This window comes from Microcaecilia unicolor, chromosome 1 (genome assembly GCF_901765095.1).
Source record: "Microcaecilia unicolor chromosome 1, aMicUni1.1, whole genome shotgun sequence".
Classification (NCBI taxonomy): Eukaryota; Metazoa; Chordata; class Amphibia; order Gymnophiona; family Siphonopidae; genus Microcaecilia; species Microcaecilia unicolor.
Genome location: NC_044031.1, coordinates 339,085,772 through 339,103,843, shown reverse-complemented (window position 1 = coordinate 339,103,843; position 18,072 = coordinate 339,085,772). Strand labels below are relative to the sequence as shown.

Sequence of the window (18,072 nt, the reverse complement as noted above, 5' to 3'; positions counted from 1 at the left end):
GAGATAGGGGGTGTCTAATAGGTATTCTATTGTCCACTGTAGGGAGCTTTGAACTGCCCTTTGTTTAATCAATATAGTATGATACAAGACCCCCGAATAAATTGAGTTTCTGTGTTTTTTTTACAAACCTTGTTTATTTGAATTTTCTGTACCACACTGCATTGAAAAAGTTGTCAGAAATGTAAATACACCTAATTGGTAATTCCTTGGAAAGGAACCCTCTTGTGAAAGGATGATCCTCATGGAAGGATACTAGCAGCATGTCAGCATGCTCTTTGGTCTGTTTGCATCTTCTACCAAATTTTGGCAAGGTATGTGAATATCACACTTATTTTCGAAAGAGAAGGGTGCCCATCTTCCGACACAAATCAGGAGATGGGCGTCCTTCTCTCAGGGTCGCCCAAATCAGCATAATCGAAAGCCGATTTTAGGCGTCCTCAACTGCTCTCCGTCGCGGGGACGATCAAAATTCACGGGGGCGTGTTGGCAGTGTACCGAAGGCGAGACGGGGGCGTGGTTAAGAGATGGGCATCCTCGGCTGATAATGGAAAAAGAAGGGCGTCCCTCACGAGCATTTGGCCGACTTTACTTGGTCCCTTTTTTTTCAGGACCAAGTCTCGAAAAGGTGCCTGAACTGACCAGATGACCACTGGAGGGAATCGGGGATGACCTCCCCAAAACAAAATTTTAAAAACATTTTTTGCCAGCCTCTAAGCCAGACTCAAATGTCATACTCAGCTCCATCACAGCAGTATGCAGGTCCCTGGAGCAGTTTTTAGTGGGTGCAGTTCACTTCAGGCAGGTGGACCCAGGCCCATCTCCCCCCCCCCCCACCTGTTACACTTCTGCTAGTAAATGTGAGCCCTCCAAAACCCACCACAAACCCACTGCACCCACATGTAGGTGCCCCCCTTCATCCCTAAGGGCTATGGTAGTGGTGTACAGCTGTGGGGAGTGGGGTTGGGGGGGTTGGGGGGCTCAGCACCCAAGGTAAGGGAGCTATGTACCTGGGAGCAATTTCTGAAGTCCACTGCAGTGCCCCCTAGGGTGCCCGGTTGGTGTCCTGGCATGTAAGGGGGACCAGTGCACCACGAATGCTGGCTCCTCCCATGACCAAATGCCTTGGATTTGGTCGTTTTTGAGATGGGTGTCCTCGGTTTCCATTATCGCCGAAAACCGGGGATGACCATCTCTAAGATCAACCTAAATGTTGAGATTTGGGCGTCCCCGATCATATTATCGAAATGAAAGATGGATGTCCATCTTGTTTCGATAATATGGGTTGCCCCGCCCCTTCGCCGCACCGACCTTAGAGATGGGCACCCTTAGAGATGATCATCCCCGTTCGATTATGCCCCTCCATGACACCTTTCAAAGTATATTGGTTCTTCAGTATTTTGGGTATTTTACTTGAGCATTGCACCATGACTTGGAATGTTGGCAGAATTTTACATTTATATTCTATTCAATACCCTGCCAATGGTGTAAGATATAAATTGGCTTAACTGGAGTGAGTACAGAAGGTAATCCTTTGTACCTTTTCAGAAAACAATAATGAGATCAAAAAATTATTCCATTAACTTTAATCAGATTTTTAAAAAACATAACCAGTCAAATCAGCACTGCTGAATATTCCTAGATAAAGAAAATCAGACAACTCACCTGTGAATCTTTAGGCCAGCTGTTTGTGTGGCCTGACTTAACCAATTATTTTTCAAAATACCAGTACTATCCAGTTACAGTAGTGTTTTTAGCCTGTTTGCCACCTGGGGCAGGTCGCTGCTGCACCCCCTCTGGTGCTTCATCCCCCAAGGCACCCCCCACCAAAGCACATCCCCTGCTCTGGAACAGGAAGTAATATTAGAGGGGGTAGGGGACCGGCAGAGCTTAAAGGCGCATACCCCCTTGCTGTCTGCACTTGGGGCAGACTGCCCCCTCCAGCCTGCCCTTGTATGCTACTGTTCATAAAAGAAAACCATGGACCATGCTAGGCCTCTGATCCCACATCTTCTTAATATGAAGGAACCACCTAAAGGTGGAGGAACAAAACCACCACTACGAACAAGTCACAGGAAATCACAAGGTAGTAGGGTGTATGATGGCCCTTCCAATATCCAGAAACCAGAAGACTTGAGTCCAAAACAAGGAGTTTATTGTAGGAAATGTACCACTGCGACTCAACACAGTGCCATGTTTTGGCATTTCTGCCTACGTCAGGAGTCTTTAGATGTGCAGCCTAATAGAACAAAAGGTAATCAATACTCTCTTCAGAGCTAAAGGTCGTGTTAATGCCTTAATATCAAGAGTGCACTTTGTTGCAGAAAAACGTCTCTGCGAATAGCAGGGAAAAGCACCTCTTCTTAACCAGTTAACATCTGGCTGGGCAATGAATTGTCCAGTCAAAAGTTAACTGCTAAGCGACTCTGAAATTTCAAAAAGGCTAATCACATCAAATGTGATTTTCACTAGGATTGAAATTTTATTCCCAAGCATAAAACCTGTTGTGGACTGTGTACTTATACTACAAATGATAACGTATTTGTGTAAGGCACCTATACATAAATTTAAAGGAGTAATAGATTTCTACTATTGTATGATTGCATGTCCACGTGCTGTCTTTTTGTTTCTGTGCCTTTTAAGGATCACAGTCTAATGGGGAGGAGAGATGTCATACATGCATAGTAAAACCTAGGTTGCTCTAATATTTAGAGGGGAAATTATTAACATGGGCTACTGTTAAGATCTGTTATTTTATTGTTAACCCGAGTTATTAGAAACTAGGTCTCACTGCATAAAATGAGACCTGTGCTAAAATAGCATGAGTTAGTGATAAATTAACCCATCTTAACATTGATAACTAGGCTCCTTAATTATAGAGCTTTGTGAGGAGTCCTATCTGGGTGCAGCTGTCCCTGTGAACTAGGCTTTGAGACCTCTATCTGTGAGTGTTGAGAGACTGCCTCACCCCCTTAAAGTTTAAGACTTAAGCACTGCAGTTCAGTACTGCAGGAGGGTGTTGAAGAGGATACCTCTGAACAGGGCATCTTCTGTTCCATTCACTCAATATTGGCTTCTGGAGGGTGAACATCATACAAAGAATTAACTGCTAGAGCTGGCATGATGAACACACTGGGCCCCATATTCAGACCATGGGAGTTAGGCCGGCTAACTTCTGTGGTTGGCACTGAGCCCAGATATTCAATGCCGGGCCATAGCCATTGAATATCTGGTTTATTTTTGGACCAATTGAACTTAACCGACCAAGTCGATATTCAGCACTGGCCAGTTAAGTTCAAACCAGCCAAAGTTATACCAGCTAATCACACGGTCACATTCGGACACTTAACTGGTGCTGAATATTCTCGGCTAGCCACACGATATAACCAGCTAGCCGCTATTTAGTATTGAAGGACGGCAGTTATTCATCATCATGGGTATCCCCTTGTGGTGTTCCCAAATGCTCTTCTATCTCTCCACTCTTGTACAATTTGTACATGAGCTCTTTAGGTCAAATCTTGCTGAAACCTGTTGTCCTATATGGATAATTCCCTAACTAGGGGGATACTGATAAATTTAACCTCTGGAGTACAGGTGGTATAGATGTCCTATATGAATGACTTTTTCTTTTTGATTCCTGTTAGTCAGGGTGTGGATTCCATTTCTTTTAAGATTAATATTTGCATAAACAGGATAAAAGATTGGTCGGTTAAGTGTTATAGTTCTCTTTGGATTTAGTTAAAATTCCCCAAATGATCTTGGGTGATTATAGATCTGTTTAATGTAGAGAGAACCTCTAAAGCTTTGGGAGTAGTCTTGGATTCATCTTTGACAATGGAGTCACAGATTAATGGCTTGATTAGAAAAGCTTATTTTAAATTGAAACAGCTGCGACTGCTGATATCTAATTTTTTATAAGATCATTTTAGGATTATTGTGCAGTTGAGTATTTTTGTCATTATTAGACCGGATATTCACTATATTTGGGTTTGTCTTGTAGGCAACTTTCTAAGATTCAAATGATTCAGAACTCAGCACCTAGGCTAATATTTCAGAAAACTCCTTTGTTGGATGCTTTGCATTGGTTGCCTGTGCAGACTTGAATCATTTTTAAAGTACTTTGTTTTATATTTAAGCTTTTGGATGGTCCTGGCCCTGAATGTGGATCTCAACTGGTGAATTTGTTAAAATTCAGTTGAAGCTCCAGGAGTTGTTAATATTTGATGTTAGCTTTTCCTTTAACTAAAGGTATATGGTTTAAAGCTGGGTTTTCTCAATCTTGTTTCTTTTCAGCTGTTCATTACTGGAACATTTCCCCTCTGAGTTATGTTCAATGAGGAATTATCTACTATTTCAGAAAGCTTTGAAAACTTATTTCTTTATCAGGCATGGAAGGGTTATGATTTTATTTGGTTTTATTATGTATTTTTTTTTAGTCATGTGTTAATTCCTGATTGTATCAGTTCTTACCTAATAGATGTTACTCGCTTTAAATCTTAATTAGATTGTGAGCCCTCCAGAGACAGGGAAATACCCAGTGTACCTGAGTGTACCTTGAGCTACTACTGAAAAAGGTGTGAGCAAATCTAAATAAATTAAATTAAATTATTTAAGGGAGTAATCGAGAGATAAGTCTCTGATAGCATAGCATAGCATTATTCACCGGGGATATTCAGCCTAAGACAGTTGGCTAGCTCCCACTGAATATTGGCGGATAGCCGGCTAAGTGCCATTTAACTGGCCAGATGCCGTTCCAGGCTGGTTAAATGGTTTTGAATATTGTGGGGGACTATCTATATCTTTGAGTGCCTCTACCTATACAGATAGCAAGAATAAACTGATTAAGCTAAATGCCATGGCCAGGGTTTAACATACTTCAGCCAGTTTAAATTGATTCCTCCCCCCTTTTTTTTTTAAGGATGGATAAGATATCTGTAAAGAGAGTGGCCACTGGCAACAGGCCCTTTGCAGGTAATCTTTCCAGGGGCAAGAACCAAACCTTAATCTGTTGATTGTTAGTGTGAAGTACAGCCTGCTGGGTAAAAGAACCTGCAGTATTTGAACTAATGCAGGCAGTTTTGATTATTGTTTCCTTAACTTATATAAGACAATCAAGGTTCTTGTCTTTGGCCTTAGTTGGCTAACAAATGTGTTCAGGTATACTACATATTTATCTTCCATTCCATGTAACAGAGGCAGTACAAGAAATTACATTTTAAGCCTCAGTTCAATGACAATAAGAGGCCTATAAGATTGTGCTAATATCTAGGTTTGTTGCAGTTTGTGGATGTCCCCTAATTCCTTGGAAATGACTAGGGATACACATTTAAAACTTTGGGGAGTTAGCTGGCAGAAAATGGAAGGAAACTGGTTTCTTGAAGTTTTAGAGGTTGTAGTGTGAGCAGCTGGGAGGTATTTTTGACTGACCATACACAAGGAGCATGCAGGTCTGCAGAGTGGCAAGTCCTAGGGAATGACATTAATATCAAAATGTAGGGTTAGATAGAACAGAGGCTTTTTAAGAATGCTGGATCTTGTACTAATTAGAGCACCAGCAACAAGACCCATTTTCAATCATCCAGGCAGTTGCTTGAACATCCTCACACATATCAATACCACAACGAGGAAGCAGCAAAAATCAGTCAAGCACACAAAGTTAACCACAGGTAAATAAACACTATTGTACTTACCTCACAGGGCTTTTGAGAGCATCAGGGTCCTGAGCTGTTACTATTCCTATAGTACTGTTTGTCTTAATATCTTCCTTCACTTCCAGTATGTAGATTGGCCTACTAAACACAGGGGGCTCGTCCACATCCTCCACATTAATTCTAATGGTAGCAAAGTCCTTGAATGGCCCCAGATAGAGAAAACGGGGATCCACATTTGTATTTACTGCCTCTACTTTCAGTGTATACAGTTTCTTCTTTTCGAAATCTAGAGTCTGGAAGAAGTAATTATAACTTGTGAAAGAGCATTCTAATATGGCAATGGACCAACATTATCAGCTGCAATGTATTTCCAGAAGACTGCATAAAAGATTAATTTGATTTATATGATGAAATACTTGCTTATCTCACAATACACAGTAGATCTCTTATAAAACTGTCAAAGGTTGGACCCTATTTATTATAACATATTACACTTTAGACTCCATATGCCCTGGGATTCTATACATGGTGCCTTAATTTCCACATGGAAATCAAAGTGTATTCTATAACAATGCGCGTAACTTAATTGGTTAACTAGCTAATCGGTGCTATTAATTGCATATTAACAAGCAATTATCAGCACTAATGGGCATTAATTAAGATTTACGTGCACAACTCACTAAGTGTATTCTGTAATGTGGTACGCTTATATTCTAAGTCACATAGAGGGGAATAATCGAACGGCGCCAGCAAAATAGATTGCCGGCGATCTATTTTGGTGGCGCCGCAAACAGCTGGCCGGAACCGTATTATCGAAAAAGATGGCCGGCCATCTTTTTTTTCGATAATACGGTTTAGCCCGGCCAAATGCCGTGGAGTTCGCCGAGTTTGAAATGGCCGGGTTTGTTTTTCAGCGATAATGGAAAGTTATGTCGGCCATCTCAAACCCCGGCCAAATTCAAGGCATTTGGCTGTGGGAGGAGCCAGCATTTTTAGTGCACTGGCCCCCCTGACATGCCAGGACACCAACCAGCCACCCTAGGGGTCACTGCGGTGGACTTCAGAAAAGCTCCCATGTGCATAGCTCCCTTACTTTGGGAGCTGAGCCCCCCAACCTCCCCCCCCCAAACCCACTACCCACAAATGTACTGCACCCACTAAAATTGCTCCAGGGACCTGCATACAGCCTCTAGGACTTATTGCTGCTGTATAACTTTGGCACACCAGTTCACACCTGAAGACTAATCTCTCTGAAAAAGTCCTTTCTTGAAATAACCATGTTTACTCACAGTTAACTGCAGATCAGAGGTTGTGCCCCACTGGCAAAGAGTCCCCTGATACTAAGATTAGCAGTAGGTCAGAGCTGGCACAATGGTGTACAATGCCCTCTTTCAGCACCATGCAAGGTAAGAAGTACGTTCTCTAACATGGGTAACACAGGAAAGGGAACTAAAACTGGCTTACAAAAATGGCCACTACCGCATGGACTACAACAGGAAACAAAACAGGGCACACTCTGACCCAGTTAGCAGGGGGGGGAAAGCACCATGGGAGTAGAGCCCAGTACCCTACACCCACCACAATGCATTGCTAATGTGACTTTGCAGGGCACCTAACAGAAAAGGTGTCACACTCACCCAAGAGCCACATCGCAACCAGGGAAAGGCTGTCGGAGGATACAACACATTCTGCTGTCATGGAGGTGGGTACGGCATTTGAGGCTGGCATATAGGCTGGCAAAAAAGGTTTTTAGTTTTATTTTTTTAGTTTGGAAGGGGATTGGTGACCACTGGGGGAGTATGGGGAGGTCATCCCCCATTCCATCTAGTGGTCATCTGGTTAGTTGGGGCACCTTTTTGAGGCTTGGTCGTGAAAATAAAAGGTCCAAGTAAAGCCGGCGAAATACTGCTTAACGCCGCTTTTTTTTTCCAATATCGGTGAAAGCCGGCCATCTGGTAGCCACGCTCATGCCCGCCCATGTCCCGCTTTCGCTTATCTACCGATACGCCCCCTTGAACTTTCGCCGGCGAAGCGACGGGAAAGCGGCGATGCAGTCAAAAATGCCACTTTCGATTATACCGATTTCGCCGCTTTAAAAAAATCGCCGGCCATCTCCCGATTTGTGTCAGAAGATGGCTGGCGATCACTTTCGATTATAAGCTGGATAGTTGAAAAGGGGGTATAGCCATGGGCGAGGCATAGGTATTTCTAAAATCTATGCGTGTTGTTATAGAATACACTCGCTCCGTACCTAATTTAGGCATTGGGATTTATACCAAGTAAAACATGGCATAAATGGCTGCAATTATGTTTGATCATATGGAGAGGCACTCAGCGTTATTCTGTATACTACACGGAAATTTAAGCCTATTCTATAAAATGTAGGCACATTTTACAGAACAAGCCTAGGCATATTTTTTTTCTGCATAGAATTTTTAGGCGCCATATATAGAATCTATCCCATAATGTGGAATCACTTACAAAATGTTCAACTATCTTGGACTTCAGTGTCCATGTTATATGCAGTTTACAGTGAATTCTCAGTAGGATGGGGATTGTGTGATGGAATAATAATAATAAAAAAGAACAAATTAGAAAACTAAACAGATGTGACCTGGAAGTAATCTAATATAGATGTACAGAGAAGTATAGCATCAGTTATTTTTAGCAGTTTAAAAAACTTAAGAAAAGTAGGCCTGTGTATAGAAAGTCAACACCGGTGGAATTATGAGTAGAAAGCCATTAAAGTGGCTCCAAGCTATTTGTCATTCTTTAAAAAATACTATGACTTCTTTGTTCATTAAAAAAAAAATTATGAGCTCAACAAATCAAAAAAATCACTGGTTGTGTTTAATTAAGAAACCTATTTTTAGGATTTCAAGCAAGGCCATTGGTTCTACAGGTTCAATAGCTATGTCAGATAAGCAAGGTACAGTCATTTCCATGAGATGTAATAGCAAAATTGTTTTATCATTTATTGTTTATTAAAACTTGATATATCGCCTAACTTGTAAAAACAAAACAAAGTTGTTTACAATAAATTAAAAGCATAAAATTGGAAGATGGAACTCCATACAAAGAACAGGAAAGTCACAGACAAACCAAGAGGCAAAAACCCTCACAGATACATTAAAACCCAAAATAAATGCAATCATTTCTCTAGATTTTATTCTGATTATTTAACATGTAGTCCATTTTAGCTAATGGCTACTGTGTGATAGCACAATAGTGAAGTATAGTCATTTAAAGTTTTTTAACAGCTGCAGTGCTGATACCTTTTTGACCATTACAATTCCTTCTTGTGTGTCTTTGTCTGTGATCAAATTGAACATGTCTGATCCATCTCCATCAGCAATATGGTATGTGATCTCCGCATTAACACCCTCATCAATATCATTGGCTTTTATTTTTCCAACTAGGTGTCCGGGAGAGGCAAACTCTGGTACCTTGAACTGGTATGTGCCTAGAAAAACACAAATTTCCATTAGGGAGAAAAGACTACCCATTACGCTATATTTCAGGAGCCCGTCCTATTGCTGGCCTTCTTAAAAACATTTTTTTGTTGATCAGGCAAAGTCTGGTTGAGATAAATAGTATTTGGGGTCAGTGGCAGATTCAAGTCTTGAACTCATCTTATTTATTTGAGGTATTTGCTATACTGCACATTCAGAAGCCATCATAGTAGTTTTATAAACTTAGGAGCCCTTTTACTAAGTTGTACGAAGCAGCTAACATGGAGTTTTCAGAGAGAGCATGTGCTGGTAATGCTGGAGTGGGTGGTATCCGGGTGTGACATAGGCAGGCAGAGGTATGGCTAGTGGTGACAGATAGTGCATGGGTCAGTACCACACTCTAGCTGTCTTGACTGCTGATAGCATGGCTGAATTTAGTGCCACCTCTAGAGGAGCTGTTTAGTGCAACTGCGTTACCAGCACTCCAGTAGAAAACGTTTGGAGGATTGCAGCCTCCATGGCCTATCACCTGACAGGCATTAGGCCCTGGATATCCTCAATATCACGATCCCACCAACTCTCCCCAAAACCCCTGATGTTACAATTTAACTTCCCAAGAACGTTGTGACACATTAAGGCCATAACCCGACTTTCCCAACAGATCCCAACACCCCTACAGCCATAACCCAAATCCCCAACAAACCCCAACACTCTTGAATCCATCACCTAACTACTCCAAGAGACCCTGACACCCCTAAACCCATAAAGCCATCCCCTGACATGAAAACTCTGACCCCTCCCAAGTCCTACCCTCACCCACAACACCTACCTCAGGACCTACCAGGGGTCATCAGTGGTAATTCAGTGGTACCCAGACAGCAGCGGTCACCATCTGCTGCCACCCAGGTTGGTGTTGTCCTTCAAAATTGCACCTCTTCCCCCTAGCGTTACTCTCATGGTACTATGGTAGTACTGTGGTAGAACCACAAGAGTACTTGTAGGGGGCAGAGGGCCCATTTTGAAGGATGGCATCACCCTAGCTCGCAGCGGAGGGTAGACTGTTGCTGATTGGGTCTCAATGAACTACCACTGATGATCTTGGGTAGGATCTGGGGTGGGTGTTGGGAGTGGGAGGAGCATGGGCATAGTTTGACTGTTTCATTTGGGGGGGCAAAGAATGGGGCGGAGCATATTAGCATATTGATTTGCTAATATGGAGGAAGGAAGGAAGGAAGGAAGGAAGGGAAAAAGAGCTGGCTGTTTTGGGGAATATACAGTCACAGAAGAGAGGGAAAACAGCATACAAATACAACCAAGCAAACAAAAAAAGCAAACACTGGGCCTTCAGGATTGAGAAAAATGTAGTCCTTTAATATGACAAAGACCCGACACGGACCGTGTTTCGGCGTACAACCACCTGCATCAGGGGTCTGATGTCACTGGGTTCCAGTGTTTTTATGACAGCCAAGAAACTCAGACACATGAGAAAAGCTTGGTTAACCTTCAGGGGCTGTGCTCCTCAGGACTCTCAAGCTCCCATTCCATTCACCAAGCTTTTCTCATGTCTCTGAGTTTCTTGGCTGTCATAAAAACACTGGAACCCAGTGACATCAGACCCCTGATATAGGCGGTTGTACGCTGAAACACGGCCCATGTCAGGTCTTTCTCATATTAAAGGATTACATTTTTCTCAATCCTGAAGGCCCAGTGTTTTGGGGAATAACCATAATGAATATGTATGAGATCTGTAGCCAGCTCTTTCTCCCTTCCTTCCTTCTTTCCTGCATACCCAGCACTCCCTCTTCCTCTCCAGTAGTATTTCCCCACCCCCTTTCCCATACCATGCCAGTGTTGACCTTAGAAATGCATTGGCTCTATATGTAGATCCTTCCATAGGAACCAACTTTTTTAAATTATTGGGGGTGCTAAGTCTAGTGGAAATAACCCCTTCCTGGACACATACAAGGAATTTTCTCAATATTGGGGGTGCTCAAGCACTCACAGCACCCCCAGAGTCGGCTCCTATGAATCCTTCAAGAGGTAGTGTCATGATTTAGGCTCTACACCCTTTCTGATGTTTTGGTGCCACCTCAGTAAGGCCAACACACAATCTCTCCACTGCAAAACGCGATACACAAACTTGTGCAAAAACACACTCATAACCTTACTAAACCATAACAGCACTAATTCCAAGGACAGGATGAGCTACAATCTTATGCGTGAAAAGGCAGAACTATAATTACACCAGGCTCTAAAACACCAATACACTACCTCGTGAAAAAAAAAGCAAAACAAAAAGGGCTGCAAATACTACAAGCTAGCAGAATACTGCACCTTGATCACACATGAATAACACATGACACAACAGACATGACACAAGGAACTAGAAATCAAAAAATATAAAGGCAAAATACTGAACTGGAAAGTTAACTCAAGAAGTTAGACTCAGCATGCAGCAATACCAGAAAAACTGAAACTTACATGCAAAACATCACAGGTGCACATTTCAAAAAGCTGACATATTCCAATTAATAAATTCTGAATAAAATACTTTTTTCTACCTTTGTTGTCTGATCATTTAGTTTTTCTATTCGCTTTGGTCCCAGTGTCTTCTGTTTTATGCAGTGTCTTCTTTCCATTTGATATTTTTTCTCTCACCATGTCCACCATCCTCCTGTGTCCTTATGCATCTCTCTACTATCTGTAGCCCTGTCCCTATCCTTCCTCAAGTTTCAGTATCTGCCCTCAACGTGTTCCAAACCAGCCCTTAAACTCAGCAGTTTATCCTCCATCCATATCCAGCATTTCTCCTCACTCCCCTCCATCCATGTCCAGCATTTCTCCTCTCTCCCTTCCCCTCCATCCATGTACATCTCCTTCCTTTGTCTTTCCTTCCCTCCATCCTTGACCAACATTTCTCCTCTCTTCCCTGCTCTTCACTCCATCCATGTCCAGCATTTCTTCTCTCTTCCCTCCCCTCCATCCATGTGCATCTCCTTCCTGACTTCCCTCCCCTCCATCCATCCGTCCAGCAACTCTCCATTCTCCCCTGCCCTCTCCTCCATCCACCCATATCCAGCAAATGTCCTCTGTCCCCTGCCCCCTCCATTCATCCATTCATGTTCAGCAATTCTCCTCAAGAGCAAACTCCTCTAGTCAGAGTTTGCTCTTGAGAGTTTGTCTCTGTTTGATTTTAAGCGAAGGGACAGCACGGCGGAGCAGCACATTGCTTTCAACAAACATACTGAATTTTACAATGCAGCCGTATGTACTCTGTCATACTTCGCAACCCCTGACGCAGGCGCTTAGCACCAAAACACGGACCGTGTCGGGTCCATTCATAGATCTGTTCCTTAAAATACATGATTAAAGGTTTCATTCCCCTTTTTCTGAAGTCTCCTGGTACTTTTTTGTTTTGCTCTGGACTTTTGTTTATACTTTGCTCCCTCTCTTTGCTGTATGTTTGAATTCCATTACCATTTTCATCTCCACCACCGCCCGCAGGAGGGCATTCCATCTATCTACCACCCTTTCCGTGAAAAAGTACTTCCTGACATTACTCCTGAGACTGCCCTCCTTCAACCTTAATTCATGTCCTCTAGTTCTACCACCTTCCGGTCTCCGGAAAAGGTTTGCGGATTAATACCTTTCAAATATTTGCATCTCTGTATCATGTCACCCCTGTTTCTCCTTTCCTCCAAGGTATACATGTTCAGGTCAGCAAGTCTCTTCTTGTATGGTTTGCAATGCAAATCCCACACCATTTTTGTAGCTTTTCTTTGCACCACTTCCAGTCTTTTTATATCTTTAGCAAGATACGGCCTCCAAAACTGAACACAATACTCCAAGTGGGGCCTCACCAATGACCTGTAGAGGGGCATCAACACCTCTTTTCTTCTGCTAGTTATACCCCTCTCTATGCAGCCTAGCATTCTTAACCCTCCATTGCCCTAGGTACAAAATAAGCACCTGTATGTAAACAAAAAATTGCTTTAATTGTAACCACAGAATGGCAATATATCAAATCCCATCCTTTTCCCCTTATTTGTTTGTGGAGGCATTTATGTAAAGCATTTATGTAAAGCTAGCTGTTATAACAGTGAAGTTTTGCTGCAAGTTCTGGTTATGATAGTATATATTTTGTTGTTTTTAATGAATTTTATTTTGCATGTTTTTATTGTAAATCGCTTTGATTTAAGCGGTCTATAAATGGTGCACCTCTGCCGTTATAGAATATTATCTTAGCACCCAGTGTTTTTGGGCATCTAACTTTTAGTGATCTATGTAGAATCTACCCCATTTTGCAAAAAAGTAGACACTAAGGGTCCTGTTTACTAAGCCGTGCTGTAGGCAAGCTAGCATTTTTAGAGAACACTAAATGCTAGAGACACCCACAGGGCTCTTACTTTCCATTCATGCGCTTTCTTTTTTTTTTGCATGTATGCCCGAGTGCTACTTTTTATGAGTCATTTTCCATGTGGCACACATTCATTCCATGCAGAAAAAGCTTTATTAAAATCACCCTAACACTGCAACAAGTTGCCTGCAGGTCAAAAACATCTCAGAAACCCTAGGCAAATATTGTGACTGCTACAGGGAACAAAAGAAAAACAAAGACAAAAAAGGTTCCAACCACTAAAGTTAAAAGCATGCATCAAATTTCTTTCGCAGACAGAAATGGAGGCCTGACACTGACACAACAGCTCTGGACAATATGAAAATGTCAATCAAGCGGTCTGTACAGTGTTAAATGGAAAGACACTCTGCCATCAAACAAATAAAAGAATTAAAGTCTAAGGATGCAGTCAACTGAACAGACTTCAGTGCAGAAAGCAGATGAAAATCAAAAAAGAGGAACAAGAAGGTACACCGCTCTGTTCACAGAATGACTCTATTATTCAGCATTTTGAATCATAATAACAACCATCATCAGGCTCAGTATAGATTAATTCTCTAAACTGACAGGTGTATTTGTTTTGTACATCTTTTCCGAGCTCTGTGGGATTGATGTACTAAAGTGCCTTAAAGCTATGGCAGTGTTAATGCCATTGAAACTGTTTGCACATTAATCCAGCATTAGCCTTAATGCACCTGTGTGTCAGTTTGCACAACTGTTAATATAGAGTTAAGATGGATTAACACATTAACAACTACTGAGCTGTTTCATATATGTATGGTGGCTAGTGCAAAATCTTATATTGGCCGTGATCATCGTTCATCCCCACAAGAATGAAGCACGAAGGCCTCCTCCCTCCAAGTCAGAATCCTCCATCCCTCCACGAAGACAATATGAAGTGTCCTTTGCAGGCTGATCTTTTCCCTTTAATACTAAGTGGTGTTACACATGGGCTGGTTCTCCTTGTATCCACCACGCCCTACCCACCAGATGCCATCTAGTGGGGCAGGAGCAAGTATGATGTGTTTTTGTCCCAGTGGTAGAGAGTACATGGAAGGGACAATATTTAAGAACATTTATCAGGTTAGAAGTTTGTTTTTAATTTTTTGGGTAGCTAAATGCATAACATTAGGTCAGACTTCTTAATACTTGGTCAAAGGTTATTCATCTAAAACGAAGAGGGTATAGTGGCCTGGCAGAGGTGGATTTAAACTTTAGCTGCTTCATAGTGATATCCAGATGCGTTCTGACTACAGGTATCTGGATACTTTGGTCACAACTAGAGCAGGCCTAAGATAACTGAGTAAAGTTATTCATATCTCTTTAACAGGCTAAATTCAGTGGCACAAACTTAAGTAGATATTTTTTAAATACCCTGGTACAGATCCCAGATTACTTTATCTAGATATCTTTTGGTTGAATAAATGCTGGTACTGGAGCTAGAAGCTGTCATCCTGTTCCTGTCTTCATCCACAGCATCCAGTAGAGTAGGATCTGGGGGCCCAGAGGAATGAACGGGGGAGGCTGGATGGGATTGGCCAGCAGAGGAGATGGAAAGGGATCAGCTTGCAGGGGCCTTTGGGTGTGTGAAGGAGGAACTGGGAAGGGATGATGCTAAATCATTACCAGTGGCAGTAGAGCATATGTTATTCCCCCCTCCCCACCCAAAACCACCTCGGTTAGTACTCTAAACTTTATAAAAAGACTTGAGTGGTTAATAATTTCTTACTCTGGGGAAATCGAGGAGGATTGTCATTAACATCTGTCAGTGTGATGTTTACTACTGCGGTTCCAGATAATCCTCCCATCTGGCCACCCATATCCTTAGCTTGGATCACTACTTGATATTTGTCCTTGTTTTCTCTGTCCATGTTTGGTAAGGCAGTTTTGATGACACCTGGAATGTCAGAAGTGAAATGGAGATGACAAATTAGCTTTGGATAAACTGTTACAGAGAATAATTTTGCAGTATATGGGTAAATGGTATCCGGTGCACATACAGAATCACATTAATGGACCATTTGCATTCATACACACTTCAATATTTTGTTTTACAAGTGGAACTGTTTCAATTGATTGACAGCTCTTGAGTACAAATAGTAGACAATGTTATTGGGTAAAAATGTGTATTATCTCATGAATGGGCTTTGAATTAAAGAACTACATAAGAATGCAGACTAATAACCTGCTTTCATCTTTGGTGCAAGACGATCTCTTTAAAATACCTTATATTCTTGATTCATGAGCATGGAACATGCTCAACATTTTATTAATGAGTAGAAGGAGTGTGCAATATAAATATAATAATTAAGCTAAAAATGTTTATTTTAAAATGAACCACAGAAAATAAGCACTACAGAAAGAAGCAGCAGAACTGATTGTTAATAAGTCTGATTGTTTCTTTTGCAGCTTTGAAATAACCATTTATGTTAAGGGAGCACAAACAAGGAAGACTCTACCCCAACCAGTCCCAACTTGATGAATTTCAGTACAACTGGTCTAGTGTATACACTTGACTTGAATCTTCCATGGCCCCTGCTGGTGTAAAGAATGACTGAAAACTTTTGTGGGCAATCCTAATTATATTTGCTGTGCTTTGATGTTCAGGTTATAATAACACAGATGTCAGGCTTACAGATGTACTGTTCTATTGAGTTTGTCAGATTTTACAGGCAAGGCAAATTGAATCTCTTGGAGGAATCTGTGCAATATGTCCTAGCTTGGCTTAACATGTCACTTCAAATTGAAGACACAGCATGAAACTGACAGGTAAGGTCTCCTAACCTGTCTCAGACTCGACTGAGAAGTATGGCTGTCCCTGGAGAATACTGTACACCACTTTTGCACTGTTTCCATAGGTAGGATCGTCAGCATCAGTTGCTGTAACTTGCAAAACAAACGTACCTGTAATAAAGAGAATAGAGATCCAATAAAAAACCAAAGCAGATGTTTTGTAATATCCAATATGGAAAATGAAGAGCAGATGGTCCTAAGTAGTAGTAATCTTTATTCACTATACATGCTCCAGAGTATTTAAAAAGATATGCCCAACATGGCCATATTTTGCCCAGGGGGCTGCTTCAGGGACAATTGATTACTGTAAACATATATAGATAGATAGATTGATACAGACACACACACACACACACACACACACACACAACTAGGGCTGCATTTCAATTAAAATTTCTAATCATGAGTAATCGCGTGAATAAAGTTGGGCCATAGCCAGCTGTTCATGGGTGGGGGAGCACATTTCCTCTTCCCCCCACCTAGATATCTTACCTTTGCTGGTGGGGATGCCGAAGCCCAGTCAAAGGAATCCACTGCCAAAGTGTCCCTCTTCCTCCTTGTGCTGCGTCAGCAGCGAGGAAGTTAGTAGGGTGCCTCCAGCCGCCGATATTGGAACTCCCCAAGCATGCTTAGTTCATGCACAAACTGAGCATACTTGGGGAGTGCAAGCGCTGGTGGCAACTCACTGAGGAAGTGGATTTCATCAGCTGGTGGGGCTTCAGCTACCCCACCAGCCATTGAACAGGTACTGTAACTTTGGGAGGTCTTCACCCATTCTCTCTCTCATGTGCTTCTCTGTGCCTTCATCTGTTCTCTCTCTCTCTCTCTCTCTCATGTACCCCGCTGTGCCTTCATCCATTCTCTCTCTCTGTGCCCCCTGTGCCTTCACCCATTTTCCTCTCTCTCTCTCCCTGTGTCCCCCTGTGCCTTCACCCATTCTCTTTCTTCCTCCATGAATCCTCCTTTCCCAGACCACAGTGGCAGCAGCTCTCCCCTATGCTCCCTTCCTAGTTTACCTCATCAGTAGTCTTGCAGTAAGTCTTCACCCTGCAGTGGCCGGCAGCATATTGAAATGCTGCCTTGGCCTGCACCAGGCCTTTCCTTCTGACCCAGCTCCCCTTTCTGAAAATAAGAAGTTGTGTCAGAAGGTGGCGGGATGGATCAGAACTTGTGCAAGCTGAGGCAACATTTCAATATGCTGCCAGCCACTGCAGGGTGAAGATTTACTGCAAGAGAACTAAGGTAAACTGGGAGAGGAGAACCGCCAGCGGTCCTGGAGGGAAGCATGAGATGCCAGACTAGGTGGGCGGTTAATCATTAATCACAATTAATTTTTAAAATTGCAATCAATAATTAACATGTTAATCATGCCATTAATTGTGATTAATGTGCAGCCCTAATATATACACATAATGTTAGTAAAAATGTAAAATTAAAACCAAGTTAATTAGAAACAAAAATAACCATAATTATATAAAATCAATGTAAAACAATACATATATTTATCTTATATAGAGCACAATCATATAAAGGACACAACCCCAGAAAGGCTCTTCAGATCCACAGCAAAAAATGACAAATCCACAATGAGCAGATCCGCAGTCCAAAAGGAGATATAAAATCCTTTTTTAAAACCAAAACTTGACATGGTCTACGTTTCACCCAACAAGGGCTGCTTCAGGGGTATACAGCTAAAAAAATACATACAAACATATAAAAATCATAAAATCAAACCTATTTCTATAAAATGACAGAAACAAATGTGAATGTTAACCAAGACAAA

General features: G+C 41.9%; 1 protein-coding gene across 1 annotated transcript in view; it reads right to left on the bottom strand.

The window, feature by feature from the left end:
* LOC115473950 (cadherin-6-like) overlaps positions 1-18,072 on the bottom strand; it is a 306,893-nt gene that overhangs the window by 31,901 nt on the left and 256,920 nt on the right. The window contains exons 4-7 of the mRNA XM_030209169.1: positions 16,281-16,400; positions 15,226-15,393; positions 8,924-9,111; positions 5,688-5,941 (exon numbers count right to left, since the gene is read on the bottom strand). Of these exons, the coding sequence (XP_030065029.1) occupies positions 5,688-5,941; positions 8,924-9,111; positions 15,226-15,393; positions 16,281-16,400 (730 nt within the window). The remainder of the gene's footprint in view (positions 1-5,687; positions 5,942-8,923; positions 9,112-15,225; positions 15,394-16,280; positions 16,401-18,072) is intronic.